Raw genomic sequence first — 22351 nt, forward strand, 5'->3', positions numbered from 1 at the left:
TTGACTTTTATCTCTATAAATATAATAAGCATATTTGTTTCATAGCATTTGCGTTATATCTAGGGTTTCAGTATGTCTTTTTCTTGTTTTCATTGGTTTTGGCTTCTGTTGTTATGTCTCTTTATGTGCCTCATTATCTTTTTTTTATTTTTCCACTTAGGTTGTATTTGAAAATTTATAGAAATAATTTGAGGATTAGGATAGTATTATCTTATTTCAGAGAAATTTTTATTTGCTTCTGCTGGGCACTTGTGGGCACTGGCAGTCCCGAACAGAGGCTTGAGGTTTTCTAAATCACCCACTGCTGCTGCAAACTATACCCCCAATCCAAGGTACAGCACTTTAGGGTTTCAGTTCAGAGTGGGAGGTGGTGCCAGATCTTGTCCACCTTCCATGAAAAGCACAGCTGTACCTCTTAGCCACTTTCTTCCTGGTCTGTGTTTCCACTGTAAAACTGGCTTCAAGAGCTGGCTCTGTGCCTTAGTTCCCTCCCTAACCTTGGTCCAGAATTCCCCGGTCTTCCATTAGAGTCAGTATCTTATCCCTTTGACCCTTTTATGGTCTTAAAAAAAAATTTCATCCAGTTGTTATAGTTGCTGAACTAGGTCATTCAAATATTAACAGAGTTTTTTTAAAGTTGCTTTATAAACAGACTTTCAGTCAATCCTCCTATTTTTAGGCTCATTTCTACCTCAAATGCCAGGTCATTTTATTTTATTTTTTTGAGACAGTCTCACTTTGTTGCCCAGGCTGGAGTGCACTGGCATGATGATGGCTCACTGCAGCCTGGACCTCCCAGGCTCATGTGATCCTTCCACCTCAGCCTCCTGACTAGCTGGGACTAGGGGCGTGCACCACCACACCTGGCTAATTTTTTTAATTTTTGGAAGAAACAAGGTCTCACTATGTTGCCCAGGCTGGTCTCACACTCCTGGCCTCAAGCAATCCTCCTGCCTCGGCCTCCCAAAATGTTGGGATTACAGGTGAGAGCCACCATGCTTGGCCAGGTCATTTTTAATGTCCATATTTATGGTATCCCTAACTGTTATTAAAGTTAGGACTTTAAAGGGTTACATAAAAATAATCAACTACTAAATTCCTTAATACTCAGATATGATATAAAAAATGGTTTTGCTGAACTTAGAACAACCATTCGACCCAGCAACCCTATTATTGGGTATTACTCAAAGGAATATAAATCATTCTACCATAAAGACACATGCATGTGTATGTTCACTGTAGCATTATTCACAATAGCAAAGACATAGAATTAGCCTAAATGCCCATCAATGGTAAACTGGAGAAAGAAAATGTGGCACATATACACCATGTGTATAAATTTTTTAAAAATCCTATGCAGCCATAAAAATGAATGAGATCACGTCCTTTGCAGTAACATGCATGGAGCTGGAGGCTATTATCCTAAGTGAACTAACACAGGAACAGAAAACCAAATACCGTATGTTCTCACTTACACGTGGAGCTAAGTGATAAAAACTCATGGACACAAAGAAGGGAACAACAGACACTGGGGCCTACTTAAGGGTAGAGGGCGGGAAGAGAGGGTAAGGATCAAAAAACTACCTATCGGGTACCATGCTTATTACCCAGGCGACGAAATAATCTATACATGAACCTCCCTGCAACGCACAATTTACCTATCTAATAAACCTTCATATGTATCCCTGAAACTAAAAAAAAAGTTAAAAAAAATAGTTTTGTTAAAATCAGCAGAAAAGTATTGCCTTTCCTGCCCTCATGCCTTTTAGGCCACAGAAAAGTTACTGAATAGAACATACTGATTTTGAACATTATCAAGTTCTAGAAAGAGATCATGGATGATGGGACAGTTTCTATTATAGAGGCTAGGTCTCAAGAGATAACAGGAAAACACGAGGGGCAAAAAAATGGAGAAAAATACAGAAAAGCACCAGGATATTCACAGACTAAATACCTTCTTTACTTTAACAATAGTTATACGGGCTTGCCTGATGCCAGCCTATATAAACTATAAGACTACTTGTCATATCTTAATTAGAGCCTGCTGTCAGCTAGTCAGGGAAAGACCTACCAGAAGAAAAAAGACACAAGTGCAAAAGAAAATCATACAAAATTCCTGTTTTACTCAACATAGTCTTGCTTAAAAGAAAGAGACAACTGAGGAACACCAGAAATTTATGGAAAATACAGCACAAAGGAAGAAATATTAAAAGGTATCCTAATAATTCTCCAGAAAAAGCTGAAAGAATACTGTAGCCGTTTTTATTTTTAAAGTAGTTATTTAGAAAGAGCAATTCTAAAATTTAAAAAAAAAGGTATTGGGAATAAAAATAAGTTGTTGAACTGAGTTAATAATAAATGATATTAAACAATTATTATTAATTTCCTTTGGTATGATACCAGTATAGTGGTTGTATCTTATTTTAAAAAATAAGAGCACCTGGCTGGGCGTGGTGGCTCACACCTGTAATCCCAGCACTTTGGGATGGGCGGAACATCTGAGGTCAGGATTTCAAGACCAGCCTGGCCAACATGGTGAAACACCATCTCTACTAAAAATATAAAAATTAGCCAGGTGTGGTGGTGCGTGCCTGTAGTCCCAGATACTCAGAAGGCTGAGGCAGGGGAATTGCTTGAACCTGGGAGACAAATCTATCAGTCACGATGGTAACCACCAGAAAAACTCCCAGCAAATTACTGACAATGGTTTTGGGAAGTATGATTAAGGAGGTACACCAAGGGGAGATAGAGAGGGTTACAGAATTTTGCGCCATTCTGTTCCTCTGCATTTTTACAAATCATGCAATACATTATTTCTATAATAAAAACAAATTTAATTAACAATATGAATAAATTTTCAGAGAAAATGGAGCATGCTGAATTCAATGAATTCCTTGAGTTTCCTTGTACATTTATACCAAAATTCTTTAATACTGTTGCTCATTTCAATCTTCCATTCCAAAGAATTCCATTAAGTATTTTTACATAATTAACTATTGCTCTATAACATAAATAATGACGGCATTTACCTGGAAAGATATATACATTGTTTCCTTGACCTGGTGTAAAGACTCGCCCATCTGTGAGTTTCACTGGCCCAAACGGACTGCCACTGGCAAACAAACACCTGCCCTGTTAAGAAGATGGAATAACTTCAATTTTGTTATTTTCTGTGGATGAGAAAATTGGGGTAAATTCATACAAAATCAAGTCCTGGAGTAAAGTAGACCAATATATTACTTGGAAACAAAGCATAATATACTATATAACAATCTTTTCATTACAACCGTTTGTTAGAATGAGGTTTTATGTGTAGCATACATTCAATAAATAATTAATAAAGTTAAACATCATTTATTACTAAAAATTTAAAAACCAGACACTTATTTTTAAGAAATTTAAGGCCAGGCACAGCGGCTTACACCTGCAGTCCCAGCACTGCGGGAGGCCGAGGTGGGCAGATCACTGGAGGCCAGGAGTTTGAGACTGCCTGGCCAACATAGTGAAACCCTATCTCTACTAAAAATACAAAAAATTAGCTGGGTGTGTTGGCCCATGCCTGTAATCTCAGCTACTCAGGAGCCTGAGGCCGGAGAATCACTTGAACCCGGGAGGAAGAGGTTGCAGTGAGCCGATATCATGCCACTGCAGTCCAGTCTGGGCAACAGAGCAAGACTCCATGTCAAAAAAAAAAAAAAAGAAAAAAAGAAATTTAAAATGTAAATGGCCAATAAATATCATTCCATATTATAAAGGCCAATATAAACACCTATGAATGAAGGGGAAATACCAAAACAAATGGCCGTCATTTACTGTATAACTGCTAAAACTAATTACCAAGTACTTTATATGTGTTAACTCAGTCAATTTGCCATCATGAAAACTTCATCATCATCTCCATTTCACTAATTCTAAAAAATCAGAAAACTAAGGCTATTTTCAAATACTTTGTCAAAAGTCACACATCAAAACTGTAGTAGTTAAATCTTAATCTAGATTTTTTTGTAACTCCACAGCCACAGGTTTTCAATGATGCTATAATACCCAGCAGTAGGCAGTTTATAACACAGGCATGTGGCATGACCATAGTATCACTCCAAGAAAACAAATGGCCTGATGCCTTGTTAAAGAAGAATACTTCTCCAAATTTGTCACATCTATCCAATTTTGATACTATGCTCTGTAATGGCATATAATAAATGTTACTGGCATATTCAGTATTTCTAAGAGAATTAATTGTATTATTATTCTTTATAGTATTGTAGACCCTTGGCTTTAGTGGATTTAACATTCAAGAATTTGACTCCAGGTAATCTGAAGGTCAACAATGCAGAGTAAGCATTACTTTTACAGGAAATACTTTCCATTTCAAAATGATACAAGATTTAAGAGTAGAAGCAAGCTAACTATGCTAGTAGGGCACAGCTGACTATCTTAGACTTGCAACTCCATATTGTTATATCATTTTCTACCTAGTCCATGGATAGCTATTACAATTCTCTATCTGTTCCAAACATTACTTATGACTAAAAATTTTGTTTCTTTGACAATTAAGGTTAGTTCATGGTTAATGTCATACATGTTATCACAATAAGTACACACTTACTTTTCTGGCACCATTAATTTTAATAGTCGTAGATTATACAATATAGCACGTCATGGAAAAAATGTTCCCATGATATCAGTTAAGTTTGGAAATTCAGAAAGATTTTGGTTGGCTGGGCGCAGTGGCTCACACCTGTAATCCCTGTACTTTGGGAGGCTGAGGTGGGCGGATCATGACGTCAGGAGATCAAGACCATCCTGGCTAACACGGTGAAACCCCGTCTCTACTAAAAATACAAAATATTAGCCAGGCCTGGTGGCCGGCGCCTGTAGTCCCAGCTACTCAGGAAGCTGAGGCAGGAGAATGTCATGAACCTGGGAGGCGGAGCTTGCAATGAGCTGAGATGAGATTATGCCACTGCACTCCAGCCTGGGCAACAGAGCGAGACTCCATCTCAAAAAAAAAAAAAAGAAAAAAAAAGAAGACAGATCTTGGGAAAACTCTTCAATAATGACAACATTCTATAGCAGTTCACGTTCTCCAGGTCATCATCCCTGCCTCCCCTGCCCATTTAACCCAATAATTAATCCATGGCTTAAACGTGGCCAGGTTTTAATAATAGTATATTCTTATTCTGAAGTTCAAGTTGCCCTATGTAAGCAGCTGACAATTCAACTATGAAGTTTTTTTTTTTTTAAGTATTTTTCTCGCTGAGCAGCAAAGGGTATTGGAGTAACATCTCCATGGTGAAAACAAAGGGGGACTAAACATTTAACAGGTGATGACTACTCAAAGTTCTATGCCATTATTTCATGTAACACTAAGAAATAATTTATGTAAAAGTAAACTATGACACAATGCTCTTTTTATTATTACTTTTTTTGAGACAGGGTCTCATTCTGTTGCCCAGGCTGGAGTGCAGTGGCACAATCACAGCTCACTGCAGCCTCAACCTCCTGGGCTCAAGCAATTCTCCCACCTCAGCCTCCCAAGTAGCTAAGACCACAGGTGTGCATCACCATGCCCAGCTAATTTTTAAATTTTTTATACAGACAGGGTTTCACTATGTTGTCCAGGCTGGTCTCAAACTCATGGGCTCAAGTGATCCTTCATCTTAAAACTGATGAAATACAGTATATCAAACTAGTCTCCTTGGGGAATTTTTATGTATCCCAATAATGTACATTTATTACAATATTTACTCAAAAAATAAAATTCTTAAATGAGCAGTCTTCTGGTGATATACAACTACTGCTCGAAATACTTAAATTTTTTATATTTTGGAAATGTCAACGATCCATGATGCATTTAATACACTTACCAAACAGTCATTGTAGATGACTAAGATTTAATTTGGGGAGCAATAACCATTAGTTTTAAGTAATAAAGCCTGGTGAAGAGGACAGGCAATCAAACTAAAGGTAATAAAAAGATAAGACAGTATACTAAAGAGACTAATTTTTAAATATCTGTATGATGATTCTGTGATTTATTTAGGAGAAGAGATTTCAATAATTATTATATCAATTGGAAACCAACAGTCATGAGAATTTATTTTGACTAACAGAGTGGCCATATGGAAGCAAAAGAATTTGGAGAGAATATATGTCAACATAAAGGTTTTTTTTTTTTTTGAGACAGTCTTGCTCTGTTGCCCAGGCTGGAGTGCAGCGGCATGATCTCGGCTCATACAGCCTCTGCCTCCTGGGTTCAGGCTATTCTCCAGCCTCAGCCTCCTGAGTAGCTGGGACTACAGACATGAGCCACCACACCTGGCTAATTTTTTTGTATTTTTAGTAGAGACAGGGTTTCGCCATATTGGCCAGGCTGATCTTGAACTCCTGGCCTCAAGTGATCCGCCCACCTCGGCCTCCCAAAGTGCTGGGATTACAGGCATGAACCACTGTGCCTGGCCTACACAGTGTTCAACAATGGGAAAAAAAGAATGCCAAATATATCAAGAGTATGAATATTAAGTTCAAGAAGTTCTGAGAGTTCTGCTTTGGCAATGATTTTCTGGGTTATTTCATATCAATTTTTCCTCTGGTTACAATTTAAAAAACCAGATAAAATACATTTTTAAAAATTTTTGTAAGGAAGTAGAGACCTAACAGGATAGTGAGAGTTTGGTGTTGGGGAAGAGTGGTTTCCAAGATCTAAGAGAAGAGGGAAGCAAGATATATGAGCCTAGCATTTGAAGCTCTTCCCCTCAAAATGACTGCTGATTTCCAAATCAAAAGCTGTGGCTGAGACCCTGAACAGCAAAGCTACCCAAAGTCTCATGATGACAGAGAGGAAAATGGATGTTCGGGGACCATTAAGGATGAGAGGTGCTGATAAATACCTCAGGACTTTTGATGATTCATACCCAAAGCAGTGGATACCAGGAGAAAGGGCAAACTGGAAATACCCCAGGTCTCATGTGGACCACATCCTGACTGGATTATGGTGATCTGCTCGAAAAAGTAAAGTCCCTTTCTCCAAAGATAACTTTATCCACAGCCTTAAATTATTGCTGTAGTTCTTTTTCTACACTATCCATCCCTCAATTAAAAAAAGCAAAAACAGGCTAGGTGTGGTGGCTCACGCCTATAATCCCAGCACTTTGGGAGGCCTGCAGATCACGACGTCAGGAGATTGAGAACATCCTGGCTAACATGGTGAAACCCTGTCTCTACTAAAAATACAAAAAAATTAGCTGGGCATGGTGGCAGGGAACCAGCTACTCGGGGAGCTAAGGCAGGTGAAAAACAAAACAAAAAAACGAAACAAAACAAAAAACAAAGTACAAATTAGCCTTATAAACAAACCTGATAACCAAGACAGAACAAAAGATAGACAATAAAAATGAGTGAGATATTTGTTACCATCAGAATTTTTTTTTTTTTTTTTTTGAGAGGGAGTCTGGCTCTGTCGCCTGGGCTGGAGTGCACTGGCCGGATCTCAGCTCACTGCAAGCTCCACCTCCCGGGTTCACGCCATTCTCCTGCCTCAGCCTCCCGAGTAGCTGGGATTACAGGCGCCCGCCACCTCGCCTGGCTAGTTTTTTGTATTTTTTAGTAGAGACGGGGTTTCACCGTGTTAGCCAGGATGGTCTCGATCTCCTGACCTCGTGATCCGCCCGTCTCGGCCTCCCAAAGTGCTGGGATTACAGGTTTGAGCCACCGCGCCCGGCACCAGAAAATTTTAATTGTAATTCACATATTCAAGAAATTAGGTGGGGCACAGGGGCTCATGTCTGTAATCCCAGCACTGTGGGAGGCTGAGGCAGGGGGATCACTTGAGGTCAGCAATTTGAGACCAGCCTGACCAACAAAGCAAGACCTTGTTTCTACAAAAATAAAAATTAAAAAATTAGCTGGGTATGGTGGTGCTTGCCTGTAGTCCCAGCTACTGAGGAATTTGAGGCAAGAGGATTACTTGAGCCAGGAATTGGAGTCTGCAGTGAGCTATGACTGTGCCACTACACTCCAGCCTGGGCGACCAAGGGAGACTCTGTCTCAAAAAAAAAAAAAAAAAAAAATTAAATGACAAGATATAATTATTGTTCAAATTATGAGGTATAACAGTACTGTGGTTATACATAAATATATACACACACATATAGACATACACATATATGTGTGTGCGTATATATATATTTTTTGAGATGGAGTCTTGCTCTGTCACCCAGGCTGTAGTGCAGTGGTGCGATCTCAGGTCACTGCAAGCTCCGCCTCCTGGGTTCATGTCATTCACCTGCCTCAGCCTCCTGAGTAGCTAGGACTACAGGCACCCACCACTACGCCCAGCTAATTTTTTTTGTATTTTTAGTAGAGACGGAGTTTCACCGTGTTAGCCAGGATGGTCTCAATCTCCTGACCTCGTGATCCGCCTGCTTCGGCCTCCCAAAGTGCTGGGATTACAGGCGTGAGCCACCATGCCCGGCCCTGTGGTTATATTTTTAAAAGAATCCTTAGCTTTTAAGACATATACTATAATATTTTTCTATTATAAATATCTTTTTTTTAAAGGAGTGAAGATTAAAAAATGTATCACAGATTTATTACTTAATCTCAAGGATGTAATCTAGCAATTACAGTTGCTAGACATCATTGTAAACAAGCCTTTAAAAATCACTTCCTAGAGCCAGTCAGATCACTTACCAGAACAATATAGAAAGTAATTGTGGAGATTACAACTACATCCTTACAGAATGGTAGGAAAAAAACCCAAATGTCGAGTGATTTATAGGCAGATATTTGTAATTGGGCTATAATCCCATGGTAGAGTCAAAGATCTAAAAGTAGTCAATCTTAAACAGTTTGGATGTAAATAAAAATTTATTCTCCATAGCTGTCAGATGACTCAAAAAAAAAAAAAAAAACAGCCCTAGAAAAGACAAACGCTGACGGTGATGATGCACTTGAAGAGAGTAAAAAGAAATGTTTCATGAAATGTAAGTACAAAAAAGCAATATTTAGAAATTGATTGTTTCTAGAGTACATGATTTTAAGTCTGTTACTAAATTAATACATTCCTATACAGATGAAACAGAAATTCTACAAATGAAAAAAACACAGTAACTAAAATTAAGAACCTAACAACAGATGAGCACAGCTGAACACAGAATCTGCAAACTAGAAGACAGGGCCAAAGGAAATCACCAGATTGAAACACAGAGAGCAAGAGGGATAATATATATAGAAAACAGTGTAAAAGATATGTGAGATATATCTCTGACCATATAATTAGAGTCCCACAAGAGGAGAAAGAGAATGTGGCCAAAGCAGAGATACTAGCTGGTATTTTTTCAAAACAGAAAAAACAAAAACCAAAAACAGACATCAAGCCGCAGATTCAGAAGCAGTATAATCCCCATGTGGAATAAATACAAAGAAAGCCACCCATAGGTCTGCCGTAGTCAAACTGTTAAAAACCTAAGACAATGATATGTCATCAAAAAGAAAACGAAAGTCAGAAAACAGTAAAATATCTTCAAAATGCTCAAGTATTTACCAACTTTTACTTCTATGCACACTGAAAATATCCTTCAAAATGAAGGCAAAATAAATTACTAAGAGAATTCATTAGACCTACACTTAAATAAAGGAATTCTTCTGGTAGAAGGAAAATGATCCTAGGTAGAAGCAGACTTGCAGGAAGAATAGTGATAAATAAATTAAAATGTAGGTAAATCTGAATAATTTTTGTAAAATATAACAATAATGTATTTTGGGTTTAAAATACATAGAACATTAAAATTCGCAACAATAATGCAAACAGTGTGAGGGCATTTCAATGGAGTTATAAAGTACTTGTTTCCCATAATTGGCAATGATTTATATCAGACTTTGATCACCCATAGATGCATGCTGTAATCTCTAGGAAAACCACTAGAACAACTGTGTAAGAATGTATAACTAATAAGCTAGTGGAGGGAAAATAATACACATATCAATTCATGTGATTAGTAATACCTCTGTAAGTGTATATGCTTCTTCAGCCGTGCACTCTGCCTGTGCTGTAGGATTACTTAATGCAAATATTACAGGTCTTTCATTGATAGAGGCCATGGCTCTGATTACATCAGGAGTGAAAAGACGGCCAGCACCTGCAACTCCTGTAATAAGTAAGAGGGAAAAATAGCAACTTTATTATAGGTATAAAAGCAATGCTTATCAATAGCATTTCTACAATAGGCCTGCAATAACAAAAACACAGGTAATATATCATCACAAAGACAGCACTATCTCAGCAATGCAAAATCTATGAGAACGCAATCTCAAATCTGAAAAGAAAAAACAAGATGCTGAAAGTTCTCACTTCAATATTTATTGTCTACTATACACACAGTAAATTATGGGAAATTTTATTCTTTCAACTTTTTGTTTTTTGAGACAGTGTCTCGCTCTGTCACCCAGACTGGAGTGTAGTGGCACAATCTCAGCTCACTGCAACCTCCCCCTCCTGGGTTCAAGTGATTCTCATGCCTCACCTTCCCAGGTAGCTGGGATTAAAGGTGTGTGTCACCACACCTGGCTAATTTTTGTATTTTCAGCAGAGACGGGGTTTCGCCATGTTGGCCAGGCTAGTCTCAAACTCCTGACCTCAGGTGATCTGCCTGCCTCAGCCTCCCAAAGTGCTGGAATTATGTGAGCCACCATGCCCAGCCAATTTTTAAAAAGAGTACACAACTATCTTCATCACTTTAATTGGGAAGATAAAACTTGCTACCACATGGATGAAACCTGACATTATGCTAAATAAAATAAGCCAGTCACAAAGAGAAAAATAGCATGTTATTCCATTTATATGAGGTAGTTAAATTCATAGAGACAAAAAGTAGAATGGTGGTTGTTAGGGGGTGGGGGGTGGGGAAAATGGGGAGTTGTTTATTTTTATTTATTTATTTTTTGAGACAGAGTCTCACCCAGCGAGGCAGGTGGATCACCTGAGGTTAGGAGTTCGAGACCAGCCTGGTCAACATGGTGAAACCCCATCTCTACTAAAATTACAAAAATTAGCCGGGTGTGGTGGCAGGTACCTGTAATCCCAGCTACTTGGGAGGCTGGGGCAAGAGAATCACTTGAACTTGGGAGGCGGAGGTTATAGTGAGCTAACTCCGGCCTAAGCGACAGAGCAAGACTCCATCTCAAAAAAAAAAAAGAAAAAAGAAAACAAAACAACTTACAGTTATATAGAAAATTAAATAGCTCCTCTTTTAAACACTTCTACATTTTCTGCTGAGAAGGTAATGCCATGATGGCATAGTCTGATGGCAGCTATGCAATGCCACACTCAAAGTTTTCAGCTTTGTTGCCCACGAAAACTTTGAGTCTGCACAGAATTTCCCTGGTAAAATCTGCAAATGGCTTTGGTCTTTCTCATGTTTTGAGCCCAATAGTAATACCAACTCTAAAAGCAAAGCATGATCGACTACACAGTCTAGGACCTAAAAGTATAAAGCAACATCTGGTAACTGAATTTCATGCATGGTAACCAAAAAGTTATCATAGAAAAACGTTGTACAAGCTGAAAGCTAGGTAAAACATAAAACTGCCAACTCATTTTTAGTAATCCTACATGGTAATTATGACTGGCAACATACAGTTAGGGAGTAAAATTTTTTATCAGAATAACTTTACCTACCAATTATAGTTGAAGGCTTCAGTATATTCACTGCATCTTCAAAAGTATCAGGTATGCTCTCTGGGACTGGGTGAGTAAATGGTTCCTGATAACTATCTATTTTTGCTTTCCGCCCCTAAATTTTGAGATAAAATACAGTATTTTTTTAGTCAACGCATATTAAGGATGAAATAAAAAGACATCATTATGAGTTACACATTGTTTCTACAATAGAAATGTCTTTTCATTTTCATTTACTTTCCTCTTCAACCCGTATCTTCCAACTCTATCTTCATCATGTTCATAAACTCAAATATAAAACAAAAATCTAATCTCCCATTATTCCTAGAAACTTTCTAGTTCCTCTAAAAAATGCATTTACTCTATGAGGTCTTCCTAAGTTCAATATGGCACAAAAGCCTACAATCCTTTATCTGGGGTAGATGAGTTTTGGAATTAGGAATTTTTTATATTCAATTTAATTTGGTTGGTTTGAGATGGGGTACCACTCTGTCACCCAGACTTGAGTGCAGTAGCAGCCTCTACCTCCCTGGGCTCAGATGATCCTCCCACTTCAGCCTCCAGAGTGGTTTAGGCACACTAAACTACTTATAGTTTAGGAACTATGGGCGCACACCACCATGTCTGGCTAATTTTTTTGTAGAGATGGGGTTTTGCCATGTTGCCCAGGCTGGTCTCAAACTCCTGGGCTCAAGCTATCCGTCCACCTCAGCTTCCCAAAGTGGGAAGCTGAGCCACCACAGGCATGAGCCACCACTCCTGGCTGAGAATTTTTCATATTTTAGAAATACAATATGGCATATATAAAATATTACATATTCTCCCTCCCAACAGATACTCTATAACTGAACAAACTTACGAATAGTCACATCAAATACAAAAGGTTAAGATTACCAGGAGCTTCTTTGTAGTTTGAGTCAGGTTTTGCTACTAGGTAAGTTCAGGGCAATCAGATTGGTCACCAAAATAAATTTTGGAAAAAATTTTGGAATTTCAAAGCCTTTAGGATTTCAGAATTGCAGACAGCCACCACGGACTTGTACTACCAAGAATTCAGAAACAAGAGGAACAGGGAATTCCGGTTAAAGATGGCTGAATGAAGAGACATGTTTTCTTTTCCAAATCCCAGGTCAAAAACCATAAACGTTAAATTCTTAGTAGTGCCACAAAGCCAGAAGAGATACCACTGACAGACTAGAACAATGAAGAGTTTCTCAAAGATCTGAGGCAGACAAAATCATACTGAATGCAAAAACCACCTGAGAAGTTCATATTCTTATTTTGGTAAAAAAGAAGACTTCTCCTGAAAAAGTGTGTTTCCATCAGAACTCCAAGATAACCCCAGATAAGAATCTGCAGGGGCTAGAAAAGCAGCACACTATCATCAGTCAGTTCAGAAAACCAGGCTGAGCAAACAGTGACATAAGAAGTCACTGTTTTCAAAGTTTCAAAATGAAGGGCAGTGTTCAGGGTCACCAGGAGACACTGGAAGCCTAATGCCCATAGGCCAAGCTACCTGCACACTGGAAAAGAAATATATAATCTGATAATGAATATGGAGATAGACAGGGTTCTCACTTTGTGCTAAGTAAACACATTGTAGCTACCAATACTGTGTTAGACCTGACCTACCAATATGTTAAAGAATCACAACATATTTGATGAAAACCAACATTATAAAAAGTACCAAACTAAACTGTGTACTAGTCAAAACATATATCCCCCAATAGCCTTCTAAATATGTGATGTTTTATCCTTGTGCCTTACATACTAGTAAATATGGTAGTTACAGCCTCTTCGGGAGGCAGCACAGTTTAATTATTCAGAGCACAGACTTCACAGTCAGGATACTTGGTTTTGAATCCTGCCTCTGTCACTTATAAGCTGATGACTTTGGATAACTCCCTTGACCTTTTTAACTGTTTCTTCATTTGTAAAACTTCACAGGGGTTTCTGAGATGATTAAAGGAGATAATACACGTAAAGTCTTATAACAATGTCTGGTATATAACTACTATTACATTTTAAATTACATGTAGTTTAAGCACTCAAGATTTTTCATTCACATACTTCAATTTTTCATTTTATTTTTTGTACTAACAGAATGCTAGTTCTAATTAAGAAGAAAAGATTTTAGAACTGGAGTAAAGTACATTTAGATAGCTTGCTCCACAGACATAAATGCCAAGCAACAGCTATACCATTATATTTTAATGTGTACATACAAAAATTTAACAGCATTGTGTACTCGATTGGTTTAACAATGAAACAGTTTACTTATATTTCAATGTGTTGCACAGTAGAAGATATATGACATTCTTAAGCTAGTGAAAATGGTAATCAATGCCAACAAAGGTAGTCAGGCCCAAAGGTACTAAGTTAATCTGGGAGATAAGCTCTTTATTATCCATAAATTGGTTTCAGGAGCACATGCTTTTTTCCTGGGGAAAGGGTCCATAGATTTTTATTAAATTGCTTCAGGGGATTATCATCTCCAAAGGGTTAAGAATTTCTGCTCATGGCCAGGCACAGTGGCCTCAGGAGGCTCAGGAAGGAGAATCACTTGAACCCAGGAGGCGGAGGTTGCAGTGAGGTGAGATCGCACCACTGCACTCCAGCCTGGGTGACAGAGAGAGACTTCATTCCCCTTCTCCCCCGCCCAAAATATTAAGGGAAAAAAAAGAAAATTCTGCTCAAATATCAAAAATTCTGCAATACTGTAATTTAATTAGGAAATTATCAGTTCCTATTAAAAACCTAGTTTTAGGAGTGTCAAACACAATCATACTTGTACAATGGCCATTTGATCTCTTAAGAGCAAGAGAACAAAGCAAGAAACAATAAGTCTGATGCCAACATACAGATTAATTAAATATGAAGCAGAAGTCTTTGTAAAAGACAATAAGACTGGGGACATTTGTTAAAAAGAGAACAGAAGGTCCCAACTGGTATAATTTGGAGACTCCAATGAGAAACAAGATTTTAAGGAATAATATTTTTAAAATCCAACTAAAAATATAATGCACTCTTTTGCTTCTCCAAATTTTAAATACCTTACCTTAACTAATAAACCATACTTGTCAAACATCCAGATTTTCTTTTGTGCCTCTTGTTCTGACAGGCCATTTTCTACCATAGACATAACTATAAGATTTGCAATTCCAAGAGCAGCCTGTTCAACAAAACATAAATTTCAATATATACTAGAGTATGATGCAATGCTTGAATTACTTTATATATGAAGATTATATGCTATCTAATCTTCATATATAGTTATATATATGCTACATGCTAAAGAATCACAACATATTTGATGAAAACCAACATTACAAAAAGTACCAAACTGTGTACTAGTCAAAACATACATCCCCCAATAGCCTTCTAAATAGCAAAATTATATGCTATAATAAGAACTATTTGGTTTATTTTTCCCTTACAAATCAAACAAAAATTCTTTGTGATATTCTCTCTAAACATATTTTAAATTACCTGTTTTACAGAAGAAGTCTTGATTTCATACCCTCTACCTCAAAAAAATTACAGGGTCATTATGTTCTTTTATAAATATCAATATTCTGCCCATTTTCCAATTCTAGAAGAGAGGATGGGCTTAAGTTTTAAAAAGCCTACACAACTTACCTCTCCTGCTCCAAGGAATAAGATTTTGTGTTCAGAGATTGGTTTACTAATAACTTTTTGTGCTGCAAGAAGACCTGCTAGAGCTACTGCAGCTGTCCCTATAAGAAAAACAAAGAGTTTTACAAATAAAAAATGGGCACATTAAAAATGTTTAAAAAGTAGGAATCCAAACCCTAAAGTTTTTTTTTTTTTTTTTTTTTTTTTGCTTTACCTTGAATATCATCATTGAAAGTACAATATTTTTCTCGGTACTTTCTCAAAAACCTGAACGCATTATGATTTCCAAAGTCTTCGAACTGAATGAGTGTGTTCCGGCCATATCTAAAAACAGCAAAACCCACAATAGTTGTGATGAAAATAATACTATTAAACAGCTTTCTACCTAATATTCCCTATGATAGCATTCAAAAATAATGTATTATGTTAGTTCAATTAAGGCCATCTGAAAAATTTCAGAGCCTGTGAAAGACTAGATCCAAAATGTAGAAATTATTCAATAAAAAAAGTATGAGGTGTTTAAAAAGAATGTGGCACCATGATAAACTCATGAGATATCAATCTATGTAAACTATTTTCAAGTGTCCAGGAAACACTTCCTTTGACTCTGAACCTCAAAAAATATATATTTGATATGCATATTTTCATTACATTAATAGTTAAACAGCAACACAAGAAAGTATATATTAAATAAGTAACGAAAAATAATTGCTATTTGAGTTCACTGACATTCAGAAAAAGAAGATGTCAATCGTTTAGGTGAGCTAAAGTAGTAAGGGAAGGCTTGAAAAGGAGGTGGGCCCTGAAAGAACAAAAAGTAAAGAGGTAGAAAGAAAAGCAGGCTATTATTAGGGTGACCCTGAATTTTCAACAGTCTGGCTATACATTTCATGGTTTACATTAAGAGATAAGGGAGAAGTTGGTTAATGCAGGTTGGGACCAAATAAGGGAGAATCTCTAATGCTAAATTAGAGAAGAGGAACTTCTGCATCCCATGTAGAAACAGTGAAGGCTGCCGAGAAAGGAAAAAATTCACATATGACTCCCTTTAGGAAGGATAAACCTGCCAGTGATACGTAGTACATATTGGTGTGGGGAGAGATGTGAGTGGCAGAAGCAACTAGGAGGCTACTGTGATACGAAGATAAGAGATCTGAAACAGAAGATGCAGGAAGCAAAAGGAGTAACTATGAGCTATTAGGAGGAATAGAAATTGATAAGGATCAACTGGGAAATGAGGAAGAAGCAGTTACAATGTCAAGGTAACTGGGGTAACTAAGAAGATACTATTTGGTTGTCCAAGGTAGGAAAGTGAGAGGAAGAAGGAGAGATGACAATTTCTGGGAAGATGTAAAGTTCAGTTTTAGACTTGTTGACTTCGACTCTGAAAAGGAATTAATTTTTAAATACCTTCTACATGCCAGCAATTTTAAAGGTAGGCCAGGGTTAGATCATTAAGGTAAAGAGTTTGACTTTATCCTATGGCAATAGGAAACCAATGAGAGATTTCAAGCAAAAGAATGACATAATGAAGTACATGTTTCAAAACAATTAATCTGGTATTAAGGTGGAGATGAACTGGAGAGGAAAGAAACTAGAAGAAGAATTAGAAAACTTTAGAAGAGAGATAAGGAGAGAGCAAGATTGTGGCAATGGAAAACAAGAGACATTTAAGTGGTAGTACCCACTGAATTTGAGGAATATCTGACTGCGTGGGAGACTGATGGAGAAAGCAGAAGGGTCAAAGATAACACCAAGATCAAAGTTTTGGCAATAGGATGAATGTTACTGCCAATAATAGAAGGTGGGAATACAGAAGATAGGTTGTTTGGAAAGGAAAGGAGTTCAGTGTGGGATATGAATATGCACGCACAACAGAATATCCAGATGGAATATTCTGATTATTAGAAATGCAGGCCTCAGAAGAGCAGTGGGACTACAGATGGGTTTTTATGGGTTTAGTAGTAACATGCATAAAGGTCATAGTTGACATGGCTGAAAGAGAAGAGGACTAGGTGGTTATCCACATTTAGTAAGACAGCAAGAAGCTGTGAAGATGACAAAAAAAAAAAAAAAAAAAAGAGAGAGAGAAAGAGAGACAGGTGGGAGGAAGACCAAGTTAGGAGGAAGTTGTTTAGCAATCAAGAGAAGAGAGAGTTTCAAGGACATAGAAGTGGGAAAACCTTAGTCGATGTTGCAAAGAGGTAGAGAGGTGGGAGGACCAAATGGTCAGAGAACTTAAAATATGAAAGCTGCACAACAGCTTCAGTGGAATGATGGGCGTGAGCCTGAAGGTCAAGGCTGAAAAAGGTACTGAGCAGTAAGGGTTTGATAGGAGCAGTGAGGGCAGACTTCCCTCAAAATGTCAGGTAATTCAAGAAAGCAAGGCAGACCATGGGTACCACCTCAAATCACCACATCTAATCAGGCAGAGACAGCCAGCAGAACGAAGTTCTCAAAAATTTAATTGCCTCCTGCTTATCTTCACAAGAAATAAAGGAAAACAAAACAAAACTTTGGTTTTTACCCCCCCCCCCCCCCCATTAAAGGTGCTTTCATATACTCAGACTTTTAAAAAATACCTGTCAGTGATAGCTTTCATAAACTCATCAATCAGGTCATCATACTGTTGTGTGCGATCTCGTTTCTGGTACAAGCCCATGTAAAATGGGTCTTTTAAGAGTGCCTACAAAACAAATGTAAAAATAAAATAATTTATATTATATAATTAGTTTAAACATATACAATAAAAATTGCAAAATAAAAATTACTAATACAATTTTTTAAATGTATTGCCCTTCCAGAAACTTTAGTTTTTCTTTTTTGAGACAGTCTCACTCTTGTCACCCAGGCTGGAGTGCAATGGTATGATCCTGGCTCACTGAAACCTCTGTCTTTTGGGCTCAAGCGATTCTCTTGCCTCAGCCTCCCAAGTAGCTGGGATTACAGGCTTGTGCCACCACGTCCAGCTAATTTTTTTGTATTAGTAGAGATAGGGTTTCACCATGTTGGCCGGGCTGGTCTCAAACTCCTGACCTCCAGTGATCTGCCCGCCTCGGCCTTCCAAAGTGCTGGGATTACAGGCAGGAGCCACCATGCCCAGCCCAAGAAACTTTTAATAGACTTAATTTACTATTATTTATATACATATTAAAAGTGGAGTTTAAGAAAAAAACTAACATTTAATCATAAAACTTTCCCTTCTTAAATTATCATTTTCGAAAGAGGGATACTATACAAATTTTTAAAAATACAGGAGGAAGATAAAGGGGGAAAATGATGTTACTCACGATATTATCAGTTCCCACATCAATACACACTGGCAGGCATCTATCAGGCCGTATTCCTGCACAAGCTGTATACAAACAAAGTTTTCCTACTGGAATTCCCATTCCATAGACACCCAGATCTCCAAGACCCAGAATTCTCTCTCCATCAGTCACTACAACAGCCTTAATCACAAAAAAATGCAAATTAAAAGTTGTCAAAAATGGAGCGCTAAAGAAAAGCATTTTTAAAAAGATAGAGTCACTTCATACATATTTACTCTTTGCTCTTAAAAATAAAATTGTTTCTTGGCTAATTTCCAATATAAACCAACCACGCATACTTAAAATTCTAGGATTTCTGACTATTATGAGACATTAACTGGTTTTGATTTCCCTCTGACTTCAGTTTAGGAATAGAATTCTTCTGACTAGAGGACCAACTTAAATATCTTCAGAAAGATTAAATATGGCAGAGATGAACAAGATTCTGATGGAGAGATTACCATAAGAGAAAAATGAGTTTAGAAATAAACAGCATGGTACTCCAACACAATAACCTAGGCCAAACAAGAAAAACCTTAGCAACTATGAAAAAGAAAAAGGTCTAGAACAAAAAAAAATATCTATTTATAAGGAAGGTCTTAAGATGATACTGTGAGTTTAATTATTTGACCAAATGTTTGCTAGATTATTCAAACCAATGATCATTCATCACTGTTTATTTTGGAAAGGAGTATAAGGGCAGGTAAGATTGTTGCCTATAATAAAATTTACAAAAGCCTACGCAAAGATCTTGAAATAAGTTATTACATTTCACTTTATGAAAGATAACTAAATAGGCCAGGGCTTATATTTGCTATATTTAACATTTTTATATTTGCTAAGGTTCTAAATCTTAGATTTAAAAGAAAAAAAGGCATAACCAAACTTCTCTAACACCGTTATAAACAAAAGTTTTTATGGCATTTTAAAGTATTTTCTTTACCTAGAATAATATTAGTGAAATAGGAAAGGATATTGAGAGGGCAGGAAACACCAGTGGTGCCGATACCAAGAGGGCTCACCTTGTATTCTAGCTCCAATTTCTTTCTCAGAGTCAAACTCTATACTGGTAGCCCATTTTATAACTACTACTACTATCATCGCCTCAGCTGCAAAGCACTAAATCTGCATGTATATAAGTGCAAAATAAATCAGAGCAACAATGAAAAACTGTTCTTGGAGATTTAGAGGTAATTTACAAGAAAAGAGAAAACATTGTGAAAAGGAGGGTTGTACTAATAGTACCTTAACATGATTTTCTGGCCAGTTATCCACAATTGATCTAACATGACCTCTGTCTGAGATTGAAATAAATAATCCCCTGCAACAGAACAAAAACACCTTTGCATTTCACAACAGCTTTGTTTCTAAGTTTTTGTTCATAATTGAAATATTTTGATATTTTAATAAAATATCAAGACATGGTATAATTTCCAAGCAGATTTACCTAAGTCACATTGGTTTATTTTCAAACATTTTCAAGTACTTCAAACTATAATTACAATGTTCACAGCAGATGCAACAAAGATTATTGTTAAATGATACAATCGTTTTACCCAAGAGGAAATGCATCCACATCTCATGTTCAAATAAACTCAATATACCAACAGGAAAAAAAACATAAAAAATCTGAAGCAAGCCACCAATGCAGGAGAGCATTACAAGGTCAACTAAACTACTGTTAAAACTTACTGAAACTGAAAATTTGAAATTTGAAGGAGCAGGAAGGGAAAGAAGAAAATTACAATAAATTCACACAAAAGATAAGATACCTGAAGCATCAGGAAAAAGTGAAAAGTTACTTTTACTTATTTAACATTTTTTTGACAAAAATTGGATATACAGTTGACCCTTGAACAATGTGGGTGTTAGAAAATAAAGTCAAAAATTTACGTATGATTTTCCAAAACCTTAACTACTAATGGCCTACCACTGGCCAGAAGCCTAACCAGTAACACATAGGTTGACTAAGAATTTTTTTTTTTTTTTTTTGAGATGGAGTCTTGCTCTGTCGCCCAGGCTGGAGTGCAGTGGCTGGATCTCAGCTCACTGCAACCTCCGCCTCCCAGGTTCACGCCATTCTCCTGCCTCAGCCTCCCGAGTAGCTGGGACCACAGGCGCCGGCCACCTCGCCCAGCTAATTTTTTGTATTTTTAGTAGAGACGGGGTTTCACCGTGTTAGCCAGGATGCTCTCGATCTCCTGACCTCGTGATCCGCCCGTCTCGGCCTCCCAAAGTGCTGGGATTACAGGCTTGAGCCACCACGCCCGGCCAGAATTTTTTTTTTTTTTTTTGACTTGGAGTTTTGCTCTTTCACCCAGGCTGGAGTGAAGTGGCATGATCTCGGCTCATTGCAACCTCTGCCCCCCACCAAGGGTTCAAGCAATTCTCCTGCCTTAGCCTCCAGAGTAGCTGGGATTTTACACAGTCACTACGTTTTTGTATTTTTAGTAGAGACAGGGTTTCACCAGGTTGGCCAGGCTGGTCTCGAACTCCTGACCTCAAGTGATCCACCCACCTCAGCTCCCCAAAGTGCTAGGATTAAAGGAATGAGTCACCATGCCCAGCCGACTAACACTATTTTGTATGTCATATGGATTATATACTGTATTCTTATAATAAAGTAATCTAGAAAAAAGAAAATGTTATTAACAAAATCAAAAAGAGAAGGAAGAGGAGGGGTTGGTCTTGCTGTCTCAGGGGTGGCAGAAGGACAAGAAAACCTGAGTGAAAATGGACCCTCACACCTGTGTTGTTCAAGGGTCAACTATATTATGTAAAACATGTTTTGAAATCTGTATAAATTGTAGAATGGCTAACAAAAAGTCACTTTAAACACAGTATGTTGTTACCTACTTCAGATAATCAATCCAGATTTCAAAAGAGAAAGCAAAGAAGGAAGGGAGAGGAGGAGGAAAAAAAGAAGAAACACAGGTTCTAGAACACAGTTCAGGCAGACATGAGGGCCAGCAGATCCTCACTGCTGTCAAACTGATCTTATGTTTAACTTTCTCATTGATATCTTAAATTTGGCACTATCATTACAGTTCAAATCAATTTAGTTCAGCAATATCTCAATCATGGCTATATAATGGAATCATCTGGTAAACTGTTAAATGCCAGGGTCCCACCTCCAAAGATTCTGATTTAATTGGCTTACAGTTTAGATCAATCAACCAACCAAGATTTAATGACCATCTACAAAAACAAAACCAACAACAACAACAAAAACCCATAGCACAATACATTGCATAAATAATAAACAGTATTTGCCCTCACACATAAGCCATGCTCTTCACGTTTCAAGTCAGTTCTCAACTCTGCGTATACATCAGAATCACACCAGGCTCTTTTGTGAAACTCCTAAGTCTAGACTAACCGAATCTGAATCTCTGGGGGTGGGGCTCAGGCATCAGTATTTCCAAGTTTCTCCCTATCTTTTAATCATTCTAATAAGAAACTATAAAATAGCTGAACAGCTTGGTTATATCACAGAAATGTTTTAGTTACAGTAACTGTTGGCAGCATATAGGTTAGAACAGTCTGCTTCTCAGTGTCTTCCAGGGAATACCTGCAACACAATCACTGAGGGTGCTCACTAAAATCCGGACCTCCAGACCTTTTTTCTTTTTCATCAGAAATCTTGGGGATGGGGAGAAGAGGAAAGTTGGCAGAGATCAACATTTTGAGTAAGTCCCACAGGTATTTCTCACACACATTAAAGTTT

The 22351-nt window shown here is 37.5% G+C and overlaps 1 protein-coding gene across 2 annotated transcripts in view; it reads right to left on the bottom strand.

Moving 5' to 3' along the window:
* The window catches only part of ME2 (malic enzyme 2), a 72304-nt gene that overhangs the window by 13233 nt on the left and 36720 nt on the right, over positions 1 to 22351 (bottom strand). For both annotated transcript variants that reach the window (XM_023207531.1, XM_023207530.2), the window contains 9 exons: positions 19870 to 19945; positions 18604 to 18765; positions 17896 to 17999; positions 15528 to 15637; positions 15317 to 15414; positions 14736 to 14849; positions 11678 to 11792; positions 10006 to 10148; positions 3030 to 3132 (listed from right to left, as the gene is read on the bottom strand). In XM_023207531.1, coding sequence (XP_023063299.1) covers positions 3030 to 3132; positions 10006 to 10148; positions 11678 to 11792; positions 14736 to 14849; positions 15317 to 15414; positions 15528 to 15637; positions 17896 to 17999; positions 18604 to 18765; positions 19870 to 19945 — 1025 coding nt within the window. The remainder of the gene's footprint in view (positions 1 to 3029; positions 3133 to 10005; positions 10149 to 11677; positions 11793 to 14735; positions 14850 to 15316; positions 15415 to 15527; positions 15638 to 17895; positions 18000 to 18603; positions 18766 to 19869; positions 19946 to 22351) is intronic.

The sequence above is a fragment of the Piliocolobus tephrosceles genome, chromosome 18 (assembly GCF_002776525.5).
Source record: "Piliocolobus tephrosceles isolate RC106 chromosome 18, ASM277652v3, whole genome shotgun sequence".
NCBI lineage: Eukaryota > Metazoa > Chordata > Mammalia > Primates > Cercopithecidae > Piliocolobus > Piliocolobus tephrosceles.